Source organism: Pyrus communis, chromosome 2 (assembly GCF_963583255.1).
Source record: "Pyrus communis chromosome 2, drPyrComm1.1, whole genome shotgun sequence".
Taxonomy (NCBI): Eukaryota; Viridiplantae; Streptophyta; class Magnoliopsida; order Rosales; family Rosaceae; genus Pyrus; species Pyrus communis.
Genome location: NC_084804.1, coordinates 2,884,485 through 2,910,034, shown reverse-complemented (window position 1 = coordinate 2,910,034; position 25,550 = coordinate 2,884,485). Strand labels below are relative to the sequence as shown.

Here is a 25,550-nt window from a genome sequence, read left to right as displayed (position 1 = left end):
GATAAACACTAAGCTAATCTGTCTCCCCGATCTCATTAACAGACATGATTTAGTGTGACTTAAAAATAGTTAAACGTCATTTACCTTACAATTAAGATACTAACTGGCTCTTTAAGAAAACGATTTATGTCTACAAAGACTCTTACAATGCATCTACATTGACACTACAAAAATACGCTATTACAACGCTGATTATCAAAAAACTAGGTCTCGGACCAACACACACATATATCGCTCTTTTCGTCCATGCTACTATGTTAGTCGAATAAAAAAATTCGAGGCTTAAGGCAATTATATAGGTATCGTTTTCACGATGAATATCACCGGATTATAGACTAGATAGATGCCAGCTAATTGCATGTTGACTCCAAAGAGGTTGCCTTTATGCAGGCCCTAATGCCTTGTACACGTGGAGCTGTGAGTTGCGATTTGGATAATATAATTTGCACTGCTAGGTCACAGGCGCATTTGATTGCAAATCCAAACAAATGAAAGAAATTACGTAGACTTTTTTTAGTCAAAATCATTTATGAGATTTGCATAATTCATTACTTTGGTTCTTAAGATTTGAAATCAATAGAAGTGGTCCCTGAGTTTGTCCACCATCAATTATTTTGGTTATTTCATGAAAAATTATATTAAATAAGGACCAAAATGACAAAAACATCATGAATTTAATAAACAATGGGCTAAATGATTTGACAAAAATTGATGGTATTTTTGTCATTTTAGCCTTATTTAATGGAGATTTTCCATGGAATAAGAAAAATGATTGATGATGGACAAACTCAGTGGCTACTTCTATTAATTTCAAATCTCAGAAATCAAAATAAGAAGTTATACAAATCTCAGAAATCATTTCGGCTAAAAAACCAATTATGTATGGTGTCACAACTCACAAGGTATGAGCACAGAATTCTAAACGCACATTGAGAGAATGGAAGAAGGTGAACCTTTCAAGGCTTAAAATATTTAAAAGATCCAAATTATTTTGTATCCACCTTCAACGATATGGATACACGCTACTGCAATATTATAGCCGGGACCAACAGCATTCCAAAACCGTCCCCCTCGACTAACTAGGGTTTGTAAAAGTAAAATCGTTTTCGTCTCCTACCAGATACGTTGTCTCTCGTCTGAATTTTTATTATTTTAATTATAACAATACCATCAGAGCAAGATCGGATACGTATCTTCGAAGCATTCTTCTGAGAAGGACGAAAAGCTATCTAGATGGCATTAGCGATAGCTGCGTCAAATTGCTCAAATTCGGAAAAAGTAAGCGTAGCTTGCGCTCAATGAGGTGGCATAGTTCTGACATAAGAGATGGAGAATAATTAGTGTTTAACATCACGTACATGTGCAATGAATGCATGACTGCCTAAACCTATGCTCTGGTGGCATCAGAGCAATCATAAAAGCAATTTTGAAAACCTAAGCTCTGATACCAAACTGGCATCAGCGCAATCATGAGACCAAATTCGAAAAACCTAAGCTGTGGTATCAAACTAATACACCCCAACCCGAAATCCATGTGGACACCGAAATCGAAGGGTGTTATCCGACATACGAAGGGTGACGAAGCCATAATGAGAGTAATTGTGTAAAAAGTACAGAGGGCATTAAAATACAGGGCTCGACGCACCAAATTCGGTGTCTGAAAACCCATATCCACTGTTGTACGCCGTTGGAACCACTGTGTGCACGTTGAAACATTTGAGCCAAGTTATAATAATTTAATATCAAACTTACGGTCTATGGGTGTCAAACTTAGGATTTTCCATTTATAAGTACTTTAAGAAAGACTTGTATGACATAAGAGTATCGTCACATAACTTCCCGTGCCAATAATACAAAGACATGTACTAACTTCGCTTTTTTGTTTTGTATTATTGGCATGTGACCGGCGGTATAACTATACTATACAAGTTAGCTCTTTTAAACACCAGTGCTAAATGACATTGCATTCGAATTCATTTATACTATACACAAAAGTGCAGATGGAATTGATCACGAGTGATCAATCAATAATATTCCACTTGCTGATCTAATGGGGCACTACTATACACTTCCTGCGCTGTATGAACTACTAGGGTTTTAAATTATCAAAGCTTTTAGATGCGCAACATACCAATTAAAGAACATATATGATTGCATTTTCCAGCCGATATATATTTATTAATTGGCATGCATGAGAAAAAAGAAATATATTGCCAAAGGAATGATTGAATATTCGACCTCAAGATGCTCTCTAGCAGGGGTCGAACCAGGACTTTTAAATCATGTGGTCATAATATCTATCAAAAAAATTTTATTAGGTCATTTCGTCGAGTACCTATAAGACATTTGTCAATTTATGCTAACATATGCCAAAAGCTTATGTCAACATACGTTGACAACTACTATTATTTGTAGTGGCTTGTTGAGGGTGGATATACTGTAAAGTAATGTTAAAGACTGTCAATGCTTATTATCTAAGGTATTTCATCAAACACTGTAATAATGTTGTATATAAACTCATCAGCCATTTTACTATAATGCGTGTATGGATTGGTGGCTTTGGTGCTATACACGTGTGTGCAATGAGAAAAGTACTTTGCATGCATGAGCTCTGGTACGCAGTTTACACCCCAATTCAATTCGTACTTTCTCGAACCCGTTCAAATTTGAAGTCGGATTCGAATGGATCCAAATTCTTGCACCTCTATATACGCCTAAAATAATCTAACCGTAGTTATTGTACCGAGATACTATTTTAGGAAAATAACTTATATAACGTAGATTCACTGTTACGGTGATATCGTGTGCCAATAACACAATGACATGTAAACAAAAGTTAAAAATATATTTTTATATTATTAGTACAAGACGCATTGTACTAGAGAATCTATGTCATGCAAGTTCTCCTATCTTAGAGGGAAGGGACAGTTTATATTACCATCAAAATTTGGAGCTCAAAGGTCGGTGCACAATGGAAAAACACGACCCACTATATATAGTAAGATGATACATTTATGCACTACAAATTGGAAGAGAAAACTAATTTTCGCACATTATTTCTCTCTATATTAACTACTTCATTTAATTTGTCATTTTATACAAAAAAAAAAAAAATTAAGTGCCGTAATTAAGAGTATATAGAAGTCATTACATTACTTAAATGCTTGCCCATTGTAAAGGAACCGATGGCTGCAAATCGTTATGCCTAGAAAGAACATGGATGGTCCCGGAGAGATTTTTTAGTATACCTAAAGCATGGAGTGAAACACTACATGTCATTATGCAGCTTAAGTGACATGTGAAAAAAGACTTTCCTCCAATTATATAATGACGTATGGTGTTTCGCTCGGTGTTCTTAGCACACAAAAAATCTCTTCCTTACAAGCCATCGAGGTCACAGGAGTTGAATTGGAAGTCATATCTAGGGCACATTACGCATCCATATGGCAAAGTGCATTCAAGTATGCATCCACAATTTCTCCAACAACAAAAAACAAAAAGTACAACAAAGATTTGACACTTTGAAATAATTCACCTCAAAAGAGATTAGAGAATGTAGCAGTAGAGAAAGGAAACATATAAAAAATTACATGTGTTTATCTAAGTAGAGGTTTAAAGGTATGGTAGTTGGGAATTAGTCATTTTCCATTGCCCATGTTCTTTTAGCATTCTATATGTCTAATTTCTAGTGCTGTTAGAGCAAGGCCTTAAAGTTTACTCGTATCTTTCAACACTTTGCCTAAAAGAGGATGGAACCATATTTGTAGCCTTTTTGTTTTGTACTTAAATATTTCTTAAATGGTTCATCTTAATTTGTTTTTCAAACAGGAATATTAGGTGTTGTCACTTATATGTAAGGTATTAATATATTTTTTTAAATATTATTGTGTGAATTGACAATTTCACATGATATACTATGAATGAACGACAAGTTTATACATTAGAGCATAATATTAATACTCGTGACTTAGTTATACAATGCGTGTGAAGTATTACAGTACTACACATTCCTCGACAAACAATAAAACACCACACGCGGTATAATGATGAGAGGTACGTACTTAACATTAGTCATACAACAAGAGTTCGATCCTCACCCTCTCTTGCGCTTCATTATACTGATTGCTTCATAGCATATCGAATATCGTACTTCTTTTGTCTCTACAAAATATTCCAAAAACATGGGCGGCTGCCGTAGTATACTATCTCCTCTTTAAAATAAACCGATACAGGTGCTTTGCATCGTCTTAAAAGCATGTCTGATGTTTATTACATTTGTGTATCTCCCCTTAATAAAATGAAGAATATTCTTCACATATACGTTGAGTTAAATACTAATTCGCCTCTTTATAAATAAGTTACTCAAAAACTCAAATAATAATAAAACAATCCTTAAATATCACTAATTTTGAAAATGAAATCTTAGACTCAATTGTTATTGCACCCGGCTATAAATATACTCGGCATTAAAAGTTGTTATGTTAATGATTTTTTATTTAAAATTTGATTCTTGAAGTGTTTTTTCACTAACATTAGTGGCTATTAAGTGAACTACAATCTTTAATTAAGTATTTAGTCTTTGATATACTGGCATATGGAACGGAGTTGAGTCAAATTGGCTACGCTTATGTTTGAGAGAAATGTAAGGTTACATAATCATTCATAGCGTAAAAATGTAGGAAGGGCGAAATGGTAATTTGACTGACAAAGGAGTTAATGTAGTTGGACTTGCAACAGTATATATGTCTGATACTGTTGGTATATTCTTTCGCTGTATCTCTTATATCCAATTGGCTGCCGCACACGGACACAGATGCACACGGACTCCAACCCCTCCGAATTACCGAACCATCACCAAAATCCAAATCCAGAAGAAAACAACCTCTCTGTCTTTGCATGTGCGCCAATCCACTGTGCCCAGCAACGGTTTGGAGGCTCGGAGACGGCGCGCAGGATGGGTTCGAACCGGGCAGCAGCAGCATCTCCGTATCTGGAATCCCAATTTTTCCTTAGCTCCTTCCAATGATTTTCCCGGGAAAATGAGACGGCTGATATTCTTCCGAGGAGTTGTGTTCTGGGTCGACTTTCTATTGTCAGCTTTTGGTGGCTTTCTGATGTTTTCTCAGTATTATTGGCTGTATTCTTGACTTTTTCTTGCCGCGGTTTCCCCTGCTTTTCAGAGGCTGCTAATGTTAGGTACACGCTTGTTCTCTCTTCAAATATGTTCGCTTTCATTGACTATATGATTTTTGTTTTGGTGGGTATGCAGAAAGTTTGGACTTTATGTTCATTGAGTTTTAAAAAATTCTGGGTTGGAATTTCTTGATGTGATTAGTTTGCCAATTTAACGTTTTCATGATTGTTTTATGGTTTTTTCTGGGAAGAAATGGTTAACGGGATGGAATCATAGAAGGAACTTGGTGGGTTTTTTTTTCTGGAAATTTAATACTTTTTTGGGTTGCATGTGGATACATGGGTTTCATGCATGGATTTGAAGCTATTTGGTGAAAGATGTTTGATTCGTGTCCCAAATGATTTTGTTGGAGTAAGAGCTTCTTTATGGTTTTTGTTCTCTGCTATCCAACGGAAGTATCTCGGCTGTTCAATAGAGCGTAGTGGTGTTCTAAAATTCATACAACGGACCCAAATTTGTGTCATAAAGGCTTTATTGTATCCAGCTCCTTGTTCATACAACCAACCCCACTTAGGATTCATACAGCATCATATCTCTCTCAATTATTGCTCTAATTGATACATTTTGCTGGTTTCTGTTAATTGTTATAAAGGATAGCAAAAACAAAATAGTAATAATAATACACTGACAACAAAAGAGATCACATGCTAAAGATGCAAAATCTCCAGAAGATCCTAAAGTGCTTTTGTTCGGTTGTTTTACAAAGATGCTAAATCTTTAACAATTTGAGACATTCCTTTCACACACGAGAAACTTGAGTTTGCTTAAAATTACATATCACTTATTCTGTTTTAGGCATTTACTCGTATTCTTGAACCTCTTTAACTCTGTTGGACTGTTATTCGTTCTTTTTTTTTTTTTTTTTTAATGTTTTTTTGTCACACTAAAATGAAAAGGTGACTCTTGCAGGTTCGCAGAAGCTTATATGACTTGTGGCCTTGAAAAGTGGCTATTCTGTAGATTCCTTAGAGTTTTCATATATATATAAAGGTGGTGGTGTTGTTGCTGAAGTATCATACTGTATAGAGAAGCTCTCAAGATCTTTCTCGGTGAAGGTTGTCCTACCTATCTGAGCGATCACGTAGTCTTCAGCTGAATTGCAGTAAACCAAGCGTAAAGACATACTTCTGTTGGCGGGATTGAACTTTGTGGTCCCATTCCTGCATTCTGTTGGTTCGTTGAGCTCGGCTAACCTCCTTTTGGCAGTAGATAATCCCTGACAGAAACTTCGGCTTCCTTTTGGGGCAAATCTCCTTTGGCAAGAGACGCGCGAACGCATCTCATGTGTGCATGTCTCTATATATATGATATATTTACTGTATCAACTAGTGATTTCAGCTCTGTTGAGCAAATCTCCTTTGGCAAAAGTTACTGAAGTTCCTTTGTCGTTGGTTGACTTCCTTTCGTAGTGGATGAGAAGAGTGCTTCTTTTGTTGACTTGTCATCAATTTATCTCAAACTCCAGTGTTTCTTTGGGGCAGATCTCCTTTGGCATTCTCCTCGCTATTTCAGCAAGCTTCACCTCAACCTCTGAGAAAGATCTCATCTGGCAGTTGCGCTATACTTCTGCAGTTGGGAAAAGCTCTTTTGGAAGTTCTCCTGGGGTAATCGGGCAAATCTTCTTTGGCATTTGGAGTCCTTTGTTGACTCCTGTTACCCTTGTAGGGCAAATCTCCTTTGGCATTTGGAGTCCTCGTTGACTCCTGTTATCCCTCCCGGTAGGGCAAATCTCCTTTGGCATTAGATCTCCAGTTTTAGTGGTCAAAGTACCCTACTGGAGATATCACTATCAAATATCAACTGGAAAAGTGTAAGGTGAATCTGTTAATCACAGAGGATCGTAAAAGGTATGTAGTCGACCTTACTACTCTCTTCTTATCTATTAACTTTTATGTTTTCCCCTACATATCTCTAATTTCTGTACTAAGTTGAGCTTTATGTGCTTTCTATGGCAATTGATTTAAAAAAGAATATTTGTTTTGCAGATCAGTGAAGATTAACCAAGTTTTTCTAGAAAGCTTGTAATTTTATTTGTTCCCAGCTTGCAGTTGAGGTGAGAAACCTTGCACCGTGGACTCTTTAATCTTTTCGCTCATTTGATTTTGGATTTCGTTTGTGTTATCTTGTAGTGATGTTTTATATGTGCATGTACATGTCACATGCATCTATGTAAATAGATTTGCAAACATAGTTTCATACTTTAATTCATATTGTTGATATCAAACTGAGATGTATGGTAATGTTCTCGTAGGCATCTGAATGATGAATGCACTCCTCAGTGACTCTGATTGGGAGAGTTTTAGTGAGACTGGTAGCAGCATGGATCAAGAGGAAAACGAATATTTCTTTGGCGGGCATGCCAGTAACATATTGTCCAGTCTGGAGGCGTCCATTGGGAAAATCGATGATTTTCTCGCGTTTGAGAGGGGGTTCGTATATGGGGACATGGTATCCTCTGTAAGAGATCCATCTGGACAGATGGGCAGAGTGGTTGGGATTAACATGTTGGTCGATTTGGAGAGTGATAATGGAACTATAATAAAAGATGTAAACTCCAAGAACCTATCAAAGATCCGCTCTATTTCGGTGGGGGACTATGTTGTTTCTGGCCCATGGCTTGGAAGGGTGGATAGAGTGGTTGACCGTGTTACTGTTGTCTTTGACGATGGAACGGAGCGTGAGGTCACTACTGTGGATCAAGAGAACCTCTTACCTATTTCTCCAAACCTACTTGAAGATCCTCAGTACCCATATTATCCAGGACAGAGAGTGCAGGTCAGGCTCTCAACTGCTTCCAAATCAAGTAGATGGTTATGCGGTAACTGGAGGGAAAATCAAGACAAGGGAATTGTTTGTTCTGTGGAAGGAGGTTTAGTGTATGTTGACTGGCTTGCCTCTTTTCTCATGGGTTGCAATCCGAAAATGCCTGCTCCTCCACGTGTGCTGGATTCAAAAAAATTGAATTTGTTGTCATGTTTCTCTCATGCAAACTGGCAGCTTGGTGACTGGTGCATGCTTCAAGTTGCTGATGATAAAGCTGCCATGGAGCAGGCTTTTCAAAACGCTTCCACTTGTGAGATGGTTAAGAAGCACAAGAAATCAGAAAGAGGATTTCGGAGAAGTAACGCGAATTCAAGGGATGAAGTCTTCGTGATCATAAAGACAAGGACCAAAGTTGATGTGGCATGGCAAGATGGTAGCCACTCTTTGGGATTAGATTCACAGACACTAGTTCCGGTAAGCGTTGTAAATGATCATGAATTTTGGCCTGAACAGTTTGTCCTGGAAAAAGGAACGTACGATGATCCACACATGTCTAGCAGCCAAAAATGGGGTGTCGTGAGGGGTGTGGATGCAAAGGAACATACAGTAAAGGTGCAATGGAAAACTATCACTGCACCTGAAGAAAAGTACTCCAAGGGAGAGCAGTTGGAGGAAACTGTAAGCGCTTATGAACTGATTGAGCACCCAGATTACTCCTACTGTTTTGGCGATTATGTGTTCAGGTTGGTCCAGAATCACTTTGATGAACAAGCGGATAAAAACTGCCCGCACACAAAGATTGACATGAGCGAGGAGGCTGCTTCTGACAACAGGAACTGTGGTGGAGATCAAGAGTATTACACTGATAAACGCTACCTATCTCACATTGGAAATGTTATAGGCTTCAAGGATGGAGCTGTGGAAGTGAGATGGGCTACTGGTATTACAAGCAAGGTATAAATTTAAGCCGTCCTTACTGGTTTGTTTATTCATCATTCTGTGTGTAAAATGATTTCCTGCTGACTTTGGTTTCCCATTAAATTTTGATGATCATGTTTAAGTTTTTTTGTTGGTCATTGTTACAGGTGCCCCCTTATGAAATTTTCCGGTTTGACAAACATGAAGTTTCAGCTGCACTCCCTGCAGAAGATGACATCGAGGACTTGAACCGAGAGATGATTCAAAATGAGAAGCAACCTTCTAACCAGAACGGAAAGGTAAAGCCATCTCTCTCTCTCTCTCTCTCTCTCTCTCTCTCTCTGTTTTTTGGGTGTATATGAAGTTTATGTAATGTTTGAAATTTTGGTTTTCAATAAAAAAAAACTTTGACATTATTGCTTCCCATAACTCTGAAATCCATGGAGAAAGCCTGTATTTTCTGCATTTTCCTCACAACAAGCTAAACGACATTTTTATGTTCAGGGTTTATTGAATTTGGATGATGTCAGTAAAGTTGGAAAAGATTACACAAGGGAGTCTAGTTCCTCTTTCCTTCCTCAAGCTGCCATTGGATTTTTCACTAGCATAGCTGCGAGTCTCTTTGGATCCCATGAGTCTGTGCCGCTTTCAGCTCCTTCTCCATCAGTCTGTATTTCTGAAGTTGGAAATGAATCTGAGATTCCCCATGAGAAAGGAATAGCAGAAACTTGTGACCTCTTTACTGAGCAACAGTCAATGACTGAGCTGGAGAGGTTTGAGGGGAATAGCATTCCACATTCAAAAGCTAATGACAGTTTAGATCAGTTTAGACAGTTTCACATAATTGCTGATTGCACCGACCACCATTTTCATGGTGCTAACAAGGAGTTGGCATTGTCTCAGGTTAGATACTTGATGATATTTCCCATAAACATGCCATTTCATATATTCATATAGTCTGGTTAGCCATAATTCTTATCCGTTTGGTTCCTTCGTAGGTGAAAAGAGGCTGGATGAAAAGGGTTCAACAAGAGTGGAGCATCTTCGAGAAAGATCTGCCTGGTTAGCACTTCATCTGTTTTTAAAGTTTATTTTGTAATGGTTTTCACAACATGAGTTGGCAACACAAGGGATATTCTTATGCAAAATGCTTTTAACCATCGTTAGAGGAACAACACTAACTTAGACCCATCAACAGAACAAATCTATGTCCGCGCCTTCGAGGAAAGGATGGATCTACTGCGAGCAGCCATTGTTGGTGCACCTGGAACTCCATATCATGACGGGCTTTTCTTCTTTGATATTTATCTTCCACCAGAATATCCTCATGAACCGCCTGTAAGTACCTGCATGTGGATGTGCAGTTCTGATATTTCACATTGATGGTTATCATCGTGAGTGCTAATTTAGCATGTCAATCTTGAAATTTTATGTAGATGGTACACTATACTTCTGGTGGGCTACGTGTGAACCCTAACTTGTACGAGTCCGGAAAGGTCTGTCTCAGTCTTCTTAATACATGGACGGGCACAGGCACTGAAGTTTGGAATCCAGGGGGCTCCACCATTCTTCAAGTTCTTCTCTCCCTTCAAGCCCTCGTGCTTAACGACAAGCCATATTTCAATGAAGCTGGGTATGATCAACAGATAGGAAGAACCGAGGGAGAGAAAAACTCTGTAAGCTACAACGAAAATGCATTCCTCATGACTTGCAAGTCCATGCTCTACACACTCCATAAGCCACCTAAGGTACAATGCTTAATTATGGACTCTCATTTGGTTTACTTTTCCGTTGTTTTAATTAGTAGTGCAAAATGATTGTTCGGTATACATTGTAACTTAATAACGTTGATGCAGCATTTCGAGGAGCTTGTGATCGAACACTTCACTCGCCGCTGCCAAAATATTCTAATGGCGTGTAAGGCGTATATGGACGGGGCTCCAGTAGGGTGTGCTGTTGGTTTCGAGAAAACTGAAGATACAGACGGTAAGGGAAGCTCTACCGGGTTCAAAATCATGCTCTCTAAGCTCTTACCAAAATTGGTTGAGGCATTTTCCGCCAAGGGAATTGACTGCAACCAGTTCATCGGGCCGGAGAAATGAACGTGTTACAAAAATTATAATATAAAGTTGCCCAAGGAAGATATTCCTGTCATGTGAATAAATAAGTCCATATGCTTTCAATGTGTGTTTGGTGTAAGATTGCTCATGCAAATTTGTCTGGTTGTTTGGATGTGTATAAAAAATTGGTTTCTAACATTTGGAATGTGCTGCATCTGTAATATAGTGTGTCTTGCTTACAAAATTTATGAATAAAAAGTAAGAGTTGAGTTGTGTGGTAAAGTTAGAACTTGGACTTGTCTGGTTGCCAAGAAAAAGACAGAAATACGAATCACACACATACATACATACATATATACACACACATGGCGCGCGCGCGCTTGTGTATATGTTCTTGACGATTGGGCGCAGATGAATTAGATTCTAACCTCATTTTTTACATCCACTTACGCTAAACCTTTATTTAATTTTTAACATGTTCTGGGAATTAGATTCAGACATTAGTTCCAGTCAAAGGTTTAGATGATCATGAATGTTGGGAAACGGATCTATCCGGATTCCTTCCACCAAATCCATCAATTTGAGTTCTTGAAATTTGATCCAACGGCTAAAAATAGGGGCTCACTTTAAAAGTTATAACAACTTTAGTCGTTAGATCAAATTTCAAAGGTCCGAATGTTGGCCTCAACAAATTGTTCTGGAAAGGGGCACTTGTGACGAAAAAGTTATTGAAGTAGGTTAAACAACACAGCTCTGTAATTACAAACTTATCAGAAACACAATACAATTTATTAATCATGAATGGCTAGCATTAAACCAATTTGAAAGATAAAGATAACACTCATGAAGAGTAAACCTCAAAAGCCAAAGAAGTACCATAAAGTTACCACAAGGAAAGCACCACATCCACCTTCTAGTTATCTTGCAATCTTCAACAAAAAAACCTTGATATGAGACACATGATAAACATCTACAAAGGCCAACCAATGTCGCTCTCGTCGTGCATAGAGCTTGAGAGCAACCACCACCACATAGCATCTCTTCGACATAGTGAAAGAACCACAACCAGTAGATGAACAAGGTTAAACAATAGAAAATGCCAAGAGGGAAGAGAGTGAAGAGGCCAAGAAGGATTAATGTCGCCGTAAAGGTTGGTCACAGGATTTTTCTCGTGGCTAGGGATTTAGATGGCCTCCTGAATCTTGACAAACCAATGATTCCATAGTCCTCGTTCGTTCGTTAGCTCAGTTTTAATTTTTAGGTAATAAGGTACTGTATACAAAATTGGAATTGATATTACCATTCTAAAAAATGGACTTGGATCCTCTCCTGAGCTAATGGAGAGGATCCTTCTCATCAATCATCATTGACCGTTAGATTTTTATTCAACGACTACAAACAGAGGGGTCCTTTTAAAATTATAATGATTGTAGCCGTTGGATAAAAATTCAACGGCCAAGGATGATTGATGAGGATGATCCTCTCCATTAGCTTAGGAGAGGATCCAAATCCCCAAAAATTTGCTTTTTCTCCCTTCTTTAATTTTAGCATTAAGGAAATGGTCCTTGAAATTGACCCACCATAGTTTCTGAAATTGAAAATCAATCAATGTAGTCCCTAAAAATAGATGTCCCAAATCAATGTGATTCTTCTATCACAATTCCGTTAAAAATTCTGTTATGTGATGATTTGGCACATAACTAAGTCCCACAATTCACATGATCATCCACGTGTTGGATTTTTGGATCAACGGGCCCGTTGGGTCCCACTCTAACAACATCGATATTGTCTCAACTTTATCATCTGCTCAATCCGTCACAAAAGACCTCGATATTAGTTAGAGTGAGATAATCATATTTAAACCCGTTGTGTTCCAACACTCCCCCCCCCCCCACGTGTAACTCCATTTAGTGGTTTGCAAGTGAAGATCCACACATCGACAATTGAAACTAAGAGTCGGCTTTATGTTGAGAGTCCAAACTTGTTTTCAATGGAACCCAGAGGCTGGCTCTCTATTAAAAGTCATGGCTTGTTTCCTTCTTGGTGATAAGCCCGTTGACTTGCACGAACCTGAATCTGGCTCTAATACCATGTTGAGATTTTTTTAGATTGATAGGTCGGGGGGCTCCACTAAACATCGATTTTGTTCCCAACTTTACCACATGTCCAATCCGTCAAGTGTAAAGTTTTATCACAAAAAAACTTCGGTATTAATTAAAGTGGGTAATCGTATTTAAACCCATTATTTCTTTTCACCCACCGATGTGGGATTCCAACATTGTGCAACGTAGCTAGGGTTGCTTTTTACATAATCTTTTGCCTGGTATGGAAACAATAACTAACTTCTCTATCATGTTACATGATGATACACTGTATTACCCAACATGATCTCTATTAAATAAACCACCAGCGATTGCAAATTATTGAAATCTGTTCGAATGACTCTTTAAGCAGCAGCTAACAACAGAGAAAGACAGTATGGCATTAGCATTGGCATTGGCATTGGCATTGGCATCGGTGGCGATCCCACAGCAAAAGCTTTACGACGGAGTTCAATTCCCGGTCGTTATATCTTCGACTCCGACTCCAGCTGCAGCGGCTATTCCTAGTCTCACAAAAGGTCCTGGATTGTCTGCGCTCCTCATCTCATACCCTTCTCATCCCCTCCTATTTATGTAGTCACGGTTAAGCCACGTCAACATTTTATATTGAATTTTTTTATAGAAATAATAAGACAAAAAGCAATGAGAAAATAAAAATGTTGGGTTTAGATTGCTTTTTGTGTTATTATTTCTATAAAAAAATCAATATAAAATATTGCCGTGGTTTAACCGTGACCACATAAATAAGAGGGGCTGGGAAGGGTATGGGATTGGGGAGGGCAGACAATCCAGGTCCCTGTGAAGGACATAAATGTACCTAAGAAATGATTTGTTGATGATTTAAATATAGTCGGAGAAATTTTACTACTGTGATACCTTTTTTTGTGAGGGTTTCAATGCCGGAAATTTTAAATCTTGAGAAGAGACCCTATGATAATGCCTTATGCAGTGCTATCCACACTTTTTTTTTTTTTTTTTTTTTTACCTCCATACACCTTTTGTTAATTTCTGTCATTTGATTTTCTTTAATTAATTCGATCCAACAGTCAAAATTGAAAAAAGTGTGTACAAGGTAAAAAATGTGTATATAACATCACCCTTGTGTTATTGAGAGCAAACGTTAATTTTCACACGTCAAAATCACACTTGACCTAGGCAGTGAGACAAGTCACTTTGGCTTATGCTACTTTTGAGGGAGGGAAAGTTCAGTAAAACCACACAATGGGCAGCCTAATTTGATATCGAATTCGCTATCCACGAGATTCGAATCTAAGACCTCTCACTTCCAAGTGAAGAGGAATACCACCAAGCCGTAGTACTGAGTGACTTGGTTTATGCTACTTAGATTAGGATTTTTTTGTCCATTTTTTCTACTTACGAGCCTAAGTTTGTGTGAGCCTCCATACGTATCTTGAGTTGCAGCTCTCATTTTGCTTAGGTCTTTTACTTTACCTACTATTGTTTATGGGAGGCCTTTTGATCTCTCTTTCTTGTACTAGTTTTTAATGGAAGTAATTTCATTTGACAAAAAAAAAAAAAAAATAGAGATCAAGAAACATATATAAAGAGGTGGCAGATAATCACAGTTCCTTGAATCTTTCTTCATATATAGCATGAAAAAAATAAAACATGAAAATGAATTTTTCGTAATTCCAAACTGTCATTTTCTTTAATATAGATAATATCGTTTGTTCAAAAAAAAAAAAAAAAAAAACTGCCATTCAAGTACAATATTACATTTTTACTATCTTTTTACAGTATTGGGAAAAGCTAAGCAGAAAGCAAGACCAAAATTAAGGAAATTAACCATAAAAATTCTCATGGTAATTAATTAGGATTTACCATAAATAGAGGATTAAGAACATTGTAAAGGGTAAACAGATTAAGCATAAAGTAAAACATTGCTGCAAGGATGCCAGCAACAAGAGCTCCAGTGACATGTTTGCAAAACCTGGAGACCTGTCCACAAATTGGCAGCCAACCAGCATGAGTGTTCCCTTTCTTCCCCACTTGAGCTATCGCCAAGGCAGCTGACATGCTTGAAGTAAGAAGAAGAGCTGCAACCTGAACCAATTTTAATCCCTCAGTTTCTATTAAGTTGGAAATTAGATTGACGGTTCTCGAGCTGGAGAGACTTACATGAAACGAAAACGCAAAAGTAGTGGTGTCCAACCCATGCATGTCTATTACCTTATCACGTGTCGCCACGTGTTCAAACTTTTCCAGATGACATTGTATATGATTGGTATAGAACACTATCATTTTAGCGTTTCTGTTTCATGCAATGTCCTTATCCTTGATCCAACTCCTTATCCGATTTCATATTGGTAAACATGTAACTATTTCAGAATTAAAAAAGGAAGAAATTTACTTAAACTATTAAAATGACGGGAAAATATGGTATTATTACCACATCTAGGATGATAACCATGCGCCAAAGTGAGCCCTTGGAAGAAAGAAGCAGGATTATAAGGTTGTATCCACTTACAATTGCCTCCACTATCACAAAGTACCTTTTTCCATGATTTAAAACAAACAAAAAAGTTAAACAAAATATGATAAGAAAAAGTTATATAGAACACTAAGACGATGATTAATTACGAGGAAAAAAAAAAGGACTATCAACGGAGAGAGAGAGGTCGATATAGAACTTGGATGCAAGGGAACATGCATATTGCCTTTTAACAAACCTAACTCACGTTTGCGAAATTGTTACAAACTTGAAGAAACTAGAAGAGTAAACTTACGTGAAAGCTGGAGAATGGTTGTACTTGGCCTTGAAGGTCAAGTTCAAGACGTTGGTAGAGTCGTGGCTGGTGACCATAACTATGGTGGCAGAAACAGTCGCAGCCAAGGCCAGCAGCCTCAGCACAGTGGTGAAGATCCTCCTGTTCTCAGTCATGGAGAAGTTAACCTAAACGACACAGTTTTACGACCAAAACAAAGAAGTAAGCTAGGGAAGTCCAAATGCTGAAGTGTATATTTAGAGCAAAAGAGGGTAGATGTCGAGAGTGTGTTAGGAGGACAGATCGGAGGTGGGGAGGTGGAGGGGCACTTGTCTTCTTTGTATTTCTTTAAACCAAGAATGGTTTGGTTACCTGCACAAAAGTATGAAGATAATGCGCTGCTGCAAGACTAGCCGTTTACGGAAGAGGATTCTTCTCTCCTGACTCACTTTGTGAGGATCCTATCATCCTAGCTGTTTATTGTATATTGTACGGTCAATTTTCGTCAGGTATTATTTGTGTTTAATTTTAAATAAAAAAATCAAATGATTTTTGTTCGCACGATAAATGATTAAGATGTGAGAATCTCTAGGATCCCACAATTTGGATCCATACGGGATACAAATCCGCCATTTACACAAAAAAAGGGGTCCGCACCGACTAAACCTGTTTTGAGTCCTTCCAGTTTTTGACACGTGGCTTCCTTTTACGTGCAAAGATTTTCTGAAGATTTTGTGTATGAACATGTATAGATGTATTCTCATGCTACAAATTAAGGGATCATGTGATTCATAGCATGATCCAGTTATATTGTGTGATTGCATGCATGCACACCACATGATCAATTCTTAACATGTTGATTGTGTTTGTAACATGAATTTCGTCAAAGGTAAAAAATGTCACACGTCTGTTTGAGATTGTTTTTGAAATGATTAAAACAAATTTTTGATAATTAAAAACCTTTTTATCACGTTTAGTAGAAAATTTTAAAAATAATTAGAAAAATAACCGTTTTATGGTGAAGCATTTGATTTTTTCAAGTTACACTTGAATTTTTAATAATTTTTTTAACATGTTTATAGTAAAATACTCAATAATAAAGAGGAGCTTCCTGCATAATCTAAAGAGTAAGTTCACCCGCTTTAAGAGGGTAAGGGCAATGTAATTGTCCTTATTATTTACTCTGAACAATAATTTTCTTTGTACAAGTCCACCCATAAAATATGGGTATTTCTTTTTGAATTTTTAACCTTTAGAATAATCATGACCGATGAACTTCAAAATTAGTTATGTTGCCCTAGATTGCGCCACACGTAAACAATTAGAAATCCAACAGCTCAGCTTGGAGGAAAAATGAGCTATTTGGCTCTTGGCTGTGCACGTGGGTGGACCCCACGCCATCGTCTCTTGTAGCAAGTCGGAGCAAGCCCAGGCACAAGTTGGTCTGTCTCATTCTGCATGAGCTAACTCCATCTCAGTTTTCGTGCATTGAGCCCTCCTAACACCATGTGTTTTGACAAAAATGCAAATTTTTTATTTTCACAATTTTTTTCCTAAGCATTAAGTTAAACTTTTTAAAGAATTTGGAAGAAGTTTTATGGTTTATTGAGCAACAAATCTATATTTAGTATAATATTTAAGCCAAAAACTAAAAAAATAATTGAAAAATATAGTAGTGAGGCCCATAACATTGTCAAATGGGGTTCTACACTCAAGAATCTAAAGGGAAAGTCTCACCTTAATTTTCAAAACTTCATAGTAAAGGTAAAGTTGAAAATAAATATATTAAACGGTGATTTATGTACGAATTTGCAAAACCGACTGAAAATCATGAGTGCTAATCCATGTTTTTTTGTAAAAAATGCAAATTTTTTGTTTTCTCGAAATATTTTCCGTGAACATGAAGAAAATCTATATAGTGTATTTGGAAACGGATTTACAATTTATTGAGCAACAAGTGTATATTTAGTATAATATTTAAGTTGGAAAGTAAAAAAAAAAAAAGTGAAAAATATAGAGATGTTAAAATGTATATTTTTTAAATTTTTTAAAGAAAAAGTTAGAGATGTAAAAATCACATATAGGTGAGACTTAAAAAAATGGCAAAATTTTGTTTTGTTAAACAGTCTTTCACCCTCTTTTGGTTGACAAAGAGAGTTATATTAAGATGTAGTTTAGATGTAGATAAAAGAAAAATTGATAAAAAAAAGATTCAAATATATTTAAATTTAGGTTTTAAATTATTGATTGCAAGTGTTTAAATACGAATTATAAAAAAAATTGTGCGGAAACATATATTTTGAAGAACATGAATATGATAGTTTGTTGTAGTGGTAAGAGAAATAAAAGAAAAATGTACAAAAAAGAACAAAAATGATTCAAATTCTTGCAGGTGTGCCAGAAATTCATGCTTGACATTCTGGCAAGCAGAATGACTTCACCATCCAACAAATTTTGTTTAACTTCAGACATAGTTCACAATTCATCTTGATTCGTCTCAAATTATCTTAGCCGTTGCATGCTCTCATTCATTCCACCTTGACCTTTGGAGAACTGTTCGACCAATAACATGCTTATTGCGACCCGTTCTCAAAAGATTAAGAAATGGATTATAAGAAAGTTTTCACCAAAAATATATTTTGTGGAATATGAAAATGTTAGTTTGGCGTTAGCTTAAAAGAGCATTTATCTCTAATCGATAATCGACTACCAGAGTCAATGTCGTTTCTCTCTCTTACCTAAATCTCTACGTCGTTTTGTCCCCCACTGAACCGCCTATGGTCCCAATAAAAGCGCACTTCATTTGTCAAAACTTTCATTTTTCAACTCTGCAGTACTCCTCCGAACCCCGACAGCGAAAAAGCTCGGCTAGGGTTTCGCTCGCACTTTGAAACGACACCGTTCAATCGGACGCAGAGAATTCCACCGGACCTAGACCTAGGGTTTCCAATCCCAATCCTCCGCCGTAAATCATGGAGGAGGAGCACGAGTACGACGATCAGCAGTACATGGACGACGACGATGAAGATGAAATCACGCAGGAGGACGCGTGGGCCGTCATCTCCGCCTACTTCGAGGAGAAGGGCTTGGTGCGCCAGCAGCTCGACTCGTTCGACGAATTCATTCAGAACACAATGCAGGAGATTGTCGACGAGTCGGCCGATATCGAGATTCGGCCCGAGTCGCAGCACAACCCGGGGCACCAGCCCGATTTCGCCGAGGTAGGGTTTCCTCCCGGGAAATTATGGGTGTGAAATTGCCTGCGTTTTCTCTAGGGAAATAAACGGGGGTTTTAGGGCGGGTTTTGCCAATGGTTGTCTTCTATTAAATGGTATTGTTGTTAACGAATTCAAACTTTTCGTAGTTTTCGTGGTTTTGGGGGTAATCCTTGGTGCGCGAAACAACAATTTTATAAGCAATTGGGAGCTAGGTTTCCATTCTGATTGTTGGTTTTTGTTACGAAACTGAAGTAGAATTTGGAGTATTTTCATGGTTAGTTTGTTTGGACCTTTAATACTGTTGTCTTCGATCAAGTAGTAGTCTTATTAAAGAATTTAAGCTTCGTAGTTTCGATGATTTTATGGGTAATAGTTGGTGCAAAAAATTAAAGCTGGACAAGCAATTGGGATCGAGGGTTTCTATATCACAGTTGAATATTTGGATGAAAAGATAGTAGAACTTGGAGCATTTTTCATGGTTATGTTGTTTGGAGCTGTAACACTGTTGGGTTGGATTGCAGACTGTATGCAAGATTAGCTTTGGTCAGATTTATTTGAGTAAGCCCATGATGACCGAATCCGATGGAGAAACTGCAACCTTATTTCCCAAAGCTGCAAGACTTAGAAATCTGACGTACTCAGCACCCTTGTATGTTGATGTCTCAAAGAGGATGATAAAGAAAGGACATGATGGCGAAGAACTCACTGAGACCCAGGATTTCACCAAAGTATTCATTGGGAAGGTGTGTAATGTGATTAATTCAGTAATGATGGATGAATATAACACTGCTAGTCAACAACTTGGTTGAATTTGTTTTGTTGAATATTATCAGGTTCCTATAATGCTTCGGTCTAGTTATTGCACGCTGTACCAGAATTCAGAGAAAGATTTAACTGAGCTGGGAGAGTGTCCATATGATCAAGGTGGATATTTTATTATAAATGGGAGTGAAAAGGTTCTTATTGCTCAAGAGAAGATGAGCACCAATCACGTCTATGTGTTCAAGAAGAGGCAGCCTAACAAGTATGCCTATGTGGCTGAAGTTAGGTCTATGGCGGAGTCTCAAAACAGGCCACCCAGTACCATGTTTGTTCGGATGCTTGCTCGGACTAGTTCTAAAGGGGTAATGGAACTGATTGTGGCAGTAATATTTTTTTTTTTTTTTTTTTTTTGTTCATGTAGTGTCTGCTATTTGTTTCATTTTGTTTGTATGCATTTCTGTTATCACAGGGTTCTTCGGGACAGTACATCAAAGCTACCCTTCCATATATTAAAGGTGAAATTCCTATTATTATTGTGTTCCGGGCTCTCGGGTTTGTTGCGGATAAAGACATCCTAGAGCACATATGTTATGACTTCTCTGATACTCAAATGATGGAGCTGCTTAGACCTTCTCTGGAAGAAGCATTTGTGATTCAGAATCAACAGGTGCTTTATTTATTTCATGGTTTAATGTCTACAAGTTTCTCATATTCTTTTTAGCATGTGGCTTAATATTCTATTTTCTACTACAGGTTGCATTAGATTATATTGGAAAGAGAGGTGCAAATGTTGGTGTAAGTAGAGACAAGAGAATCAAGTATGCGAAAGAGATTCTGCAAAAGGAAATGCTTCCACACGTTGGTGTTGGAGAATTTTGTGAGACAAAGAAAGCTTACTATTTTGGGTAGGTTTTTATGATATGCATTAGCATCCAGTTGGATTTTGAATTGTTAACTAAGTATGCATTCGTGCATGTTCCAGATATATCGTCCACAGGCTTCTACTATGTGCACTAGGACGAAGGCCAGAAGATGACAGGGATCATTATGGCAACAAGAGGCTTGATCTTGCTGGTCCCTTACTCGGAGGCTTGTTTCGAAATGTAAGTTTTTTTTTTTAGTGGAAATTAGAGGTTATATGAATTTTTTGCCAATGTGTTGTTGACCACAGAACTGTTTATGCAATTGCAGCTATTCAGGAAGTTGACCAAGGATGTGAGAGCTTATGCACAGAAGGTTGCTTACATTAACCCTGATTTTTTTTTACATGAACCCTGTTTATTAAATTTCTATTTTATTTGGTTTTATACTTACATATTTAATGCATGTTGCAGTGTGTTGACAATGGAAAGGATCTTAATCTGCAATTTGCCATCAAAGCTAAAACCATTACGAGTGGCCTTAAATATTCACTTGCCACTGGAAACTGGGGGCAAGCAAATGCAGCTGGTACAAGGGCTGGAGTGTCGCAGGTGTTAAATCGTTTGACATACGCATCCACCCTCTCACACTTGAGAAGACTGAATTCTCCAATAGGGCGTGAAGGTAAAACCACTTTCTGTTTTCTGGCTTCTGCTGTGTTTTGTATAGTTATGTTTCAAATGTAAGGTCTCTGGATTGCAGTTATAAGACTCATCTATGATGTAAAGTAAAACCTTTTAATGTCTATTTTTGCCCAATCATCTTGTTGCTACTGCTACCTGTGGCTTGTTAGAATTTACCGCTCCTTCTTTTGAACCAAGGTTTCTTTTATCAGGGAAATTGGCTAAACCGCGTCAGCTGCATAATTCGCAATGGGGAATGATGTGCCCAGCTGAAACACCTGAAGGGCAAGTGAGTATCACATTTTAAAAGTTTTGAGTCCGCAAGTTTGCTTGAAAAACCCTTTCTTTCTGTACATGGCACTTAAATGTCTGTCTGTTATACCAGGCGTGCGGGCTTGTAAAGAATCTTGCATTGATGGTATACATAACCGTAGGATCAGCTGCATATCCAATCTTGGAATTTTTGGAAGAATGGGGTACAGAAAACTTTGAGGTTTGTTCTATTAGTTCTAATGGATTCTGATTTTATGGTTTCTTTATTATTTAGTTTGACAAGCATCTTTATCTTGACTGTAGGAAATTTCTCCTGCGGTTATACCCCAAGCTACAAAAATTTTTGTTAACGGCTGTTGGGTTGGAATCCATCGTGATCCTGAAATGTTGGTGAGGACATTGAGAAAGCTAAGGCGACGGGTCAGTATCTCTTTCGTTTATTTCTTTAAAATTGTTATTTTGGGTAGATATTGTGCCAAAAGAAAAATGCTCAACCTAACATTGGCTTTATAAGTAGAGTCTATGTTTGGTAATTGCTCCATTATTTTCTTCCTCTTTTCCTTTTCATCTTGTGCTTTGTTCTTACCTGCCCAATCTTCATAGCGCTTGCTTATATTCTGACTGGTAACTTTTCACGTTTAAATGTCACAATAAACGTTACAGATGCTGATTACTCTGTACTTGTGCAGGTTGATGTCAACACTGAAGTTGGGGTTGTGAGAGATATCCGTCTGAAAGAATTGCGGATATATACTGACTATGGACGTTGCAGTCGTCCATTATTCATTGTGGACAAACAGAGGCTTCTCATAAAGAAGAAAGATATTCATGCATTGCAGCAGAGGGTGAGCTAGCTGAAATCTTCTATTTTCCTTCTTGGGACATCCGATGTTTACATCAATCTACCCTTATATTTTTTTTCAGGAAAGCCCTGAAGATGCTGGTTGGCATGACCTTGTAGCAAAGGGATATATTGAATATATTGACACTGAAGAAGAGGAGACGACAATGATTTCCATGACAATTAATGTTAGAGTTCTTTCTGGAAAAATGCATCTTGTTTTATTTGGATTATAAACGGACATGTAGAAGCTGTAGGGATTCATGGTTCAATTTGGAAAAATTCGTCTGCAGGATCTTGTCCAAGCAAGACTCAATCCTGAGGAGGCATATTCGGACACTTATACTCATTGTGAAATCCACCCATCACTTATTTTGGGTGTTTGTGCTTCTATTATACCGTTTCCCGATCATAATCAGGTGATCTTGTCGTACAAGTGAATTTAATGTGTTGTTTATGCTATAAGTTATTATTCCATCTATTTATTAGCTATTGTTGTGATCAGTCTCCACGTAATACATATCAATCTGCTATGGGAAAGCAAGCTATGGGGATTTATGTCACCAATTATCAGTTCCGAATGGTATGACTTGGTTCCCACATTGTAATCAAGTATTTTATCTTCTACTGTTGAATATTACAGTTGATTAATGACAATCTTCTTGTTGCTTCACTCAGGATACATTGGCATATGTTTTATACTACCCTCAGAAACCTCTTGTCACCACAAGAGCCATGGAGCATCTCCACTTCAGGCAGCTTCCTGCTGGCATCGTAAGTATTTAACTTTGTTTTACTATGCCTCTCTCTGTCTCTCCACTTCAGATGATATGCTTCTCTCTCTCTCTCTCTCTCTCTCTCTAACTAAAGTCTGATGATGAACATTTTCTGTCTTCTATTCTACGTCAGAATGCTATTGTTGCCATCTCCTGTTATTCTGGTTATAACCAGGAAGATTCTGTCATTATGAATCAATCCTCTGTGGACCGTGGATTCTTCCGGTCACTATTCTTCCGATCCTATAGGTCAGTTTATCTGTAACAGCTATTTTGAAAACAAATCATTTTGTTTTCCTACAATGTTGCATCGATGACTTTTTCCTGTCACAGGGATGAGGAGAAAAAGATGGGGACCCTTGTCAAAGAAGATTTTGGGCGTCCTGACAGAGCAAATACTATGGTGAGAATTTTAACTTCTAGCTTATGTTTTTTAATGGTGCCACTCATGTAGTATTGGACGCTATGCTAAGGTTTGAGTTTACAGGGTATGCGACATGGTTCTTATGACAAATTGGATGATGATGGTCTTGCTCCTCCTGTAAGTATATGTATATTTGTCTTACTACGATTATTTGTCATACTATATCTGAAATAAAGATGAACTAATTTTCTTTGATATTACCTTATTAGGGAACTAGGGTTTCAGGTGAGGATGTCATCATAGGAAAGACTACACCCATGGCTCAGGATGAGGCTCCAGGGCAAACTACATCGCGTTACACACGGCGTGACCACAGCATAAGTTTGCGCCACAGTGAAACCGGCATAGTTGATCAGGTTCGTTGTATTTCACTCCCACCCCCTCCCCGCCGCCACTGCTTGCAGATCTACTGTCTTCTTATCACAAGACTGACATTTACTCTCTGTTTGTAGGTTCTACTGACGACCAATGCTGATGGGTTGCGGTTTGTTAAAGTACGGGTGAGGTCTGTCAGAATACCTCAAATTGGTGATAAATTTAGTAGCAGGCATGGACAGAAGGGGACGGTGGGTATGACTTATACCCAGGAAGACATGCCATGGACTGTGGAAGGGGTGACCCCCGATATAATCGTGAACCCGCATGCTATTCCTTCTCGGATGACAATTGGTCAGCTCATTGAGTGTATTATGGGGAAGGTTGCAGCTCATATGGGAAAGGAAGGAGATGCTACACCTTTTACAGATGTCACGGTGAGTTGCACTTCCTCATGAATTGAAATGTGTCTTTAGTTGGTTTTGTTTTTCCTGGAAATTCCCATATCTTATTATCTTCTTTGTTAGGTGGACAATATCAGTAAAGCTCTTCACAGTTGTGGGTATCAAATGCGTGGATTCGAGACCATGTATAACGGTCACACGGGCAGGCGGCTCAGTGCTATGATATTCCTTGGCCCCACATACTACCAGAGACTGAAGCATATGGTCGACGATAAGATCCATTCACGTGGACGGGGTCCAGTGCAGATCCTCACAAGGCAGCCAGCTGAGGGACGATCTCGTGATGGTGGTCTACGCTTCGGGGAAATGGAACGAGATTGCATGATTGCCCATGGTGCTGCTCACTTTCTGAAAGAAAGATTGTTTGACCAGAGTGATGCATATAGGGTTCATGTCTGTGAGCGTTGTGGGTTAATAGCTATTGCAAATCTCAAGAAGAATTCGTTTGAGTGCAGGGGTTGCAAGAATAAAACCGACATTGTTCAGGTAAATCAATCTCTCTCTCTCTCTCTCTCTCTCTCTCTCTCTCTCTCTCATACGGTACATGAATTCATGCCTAGAGTCGTAATATTGCTCTGATCGGTGAGAGGTTAATGGTATCCGCTGCTTATCTTATGTTTGTCTAGGTTTACATTCCTTATGCCTGCAAGCTGCTTTTCCAAGAGCTAATGTCGATGGCCATAGCGCCAAGAATGCTCACAAAGGACATCAAGCCTGCCAAAAACCAAAAGAAGAAAGGAGGCTGATATAGTTGATTGCTGAAACACAACATGTTCTTTGTTTTCTGAGTTCTCGTCTAAACAAGCACGAAGTTAATAGGCTTTACCGCGATAACAATAGATACACACCCGGAGTTTCAAGAGGTTGAAGGCGAATCAGAAGGTTCATCGGTTCCTGTTGGGCGGGTTTGGAACAAGATAATCAGAATTAGTAGATGCATTTTCATCGGAGTCGAATGTCTGTTTTTGGAATCGGTTCAAACCATATTGTGATGAAAGTTTTGTTTTCGTCTCGTTTTAAGCTGGAGAGCTGGAACTAATTGTATTTTCCTGTAGTTAAGCTATCATTAAGTAAATACATGTATGACATCATCCTTAAATATATCTGAGTTCATTGATACGTCGCGGTTGCCTCGCCTTTTTCTTCTTAATCTTTTCTTAATCATTGTCA

At 38.0% G+C, this 25,550-nt stretch overlaps 3 protein-coding genes across 3 annotated transcripts; 2 read left to right on the top strand and 1 right to left on the bottom strand.

Annotated features, from left to right (window-relative positions):
* Window positions 1–4,785: 4,785 nt before the first annotated feature.
* Window positions 4,786–11,217, top strand: LOC137725682 (probable ubiquitin-conjugating enzyme E2 24). Its single transcript, XM_068464452.1, has 10 exons — window positions 4,786–5,196; window positions 6,104–7,041; window positions 7,180–7,247; window positions 7,446–8,911; window positions 9,043–9,174; window positions 9,380–9,778; window positions 9,874–9,937; window positions 10,074–10,213; window positions 10,312–10,623; window positions 10,732–11,217. Exons 4-10 carry the CDS (start codon window positions 7,454–7,456, stop codon window positions 10,975–10,977), a joined length of 2,751 nt encoding a protein of 916 aa, XP_068320553.1. The 5' UTR covers window positions 4,786–5,196; window positions 6,104–7,041; window positions 7,180–7,247; window positions 7,446–7,453; the 3' UTR covers window positions 10,978–11,217.
* Window positions 11,218–14,864: 3,647 nt separating this feature from the next.
* LOC137725125 (CASP-like protein 1C2) lies at window positions 14,865–15,939 on the bottom strand. The gene is made up of 3 exons (XM_068463714.1): window positions 15,785–15,939; window positions 15,448–15,550; window positions 14,865–15,101 (listed from the first exon to the last, which is right to left on the bottom strand). Exons 1-3 carry the CDS (start codon window positions 15,937–15,939, stop codon window positions 14,865–14,867), a joined length of 495 nt encoding a protein of 164 aa, XP_068319815.1.
* A 2,627-nt stretch (window positions 15,940–18,566) lies between these two features.
* LOC137725255 (DNA-directed RNA polymerase II subunit RPB2-like) lies at window positions 18,567–25,499 on the top strand. The gene is made up of 23 exons (XM_068463884.1): window positions 18,567–18,984; window positions 19,503–19,724; window positions 19,815–20,105; window positions 20,213–20,410; window positions 20,497–20,648; window positions 20,726–20,846; window positions 20,935–20,979; window positions 21,078–21,288; window positions 21,500–21,576; window positions 21,673–21,780; window positions 21,864–21,980; window positions 22,250–22,405; window positions 22,485–22,589; window positions 22,695–22,820; window positions 22,907–22,984; window positions 23,080–23,175; window positions 23,311–23,426; window positions 23,511–23,580; window positions 23,665–23,718; window positions 23,811–23,957; window positions 24,054–24,353; window positions 24,444–24,866; window positions 25,007–25,499. Exons 1-23 carry the CDS (start codon window positions 18,736–18,738, stop codon window positions 25,124–25,126), a joined length of 3,582 nt encoding a protein of 1,193 aa, XP_068319985.1. The 5' UTR covers window positions 18,567–18,735; the 3' UTR covers window positions 25,127–25,499.
* The last annotated feature ends 51 nt before the right edge of the window (window positions 25,500–25,550 follow it).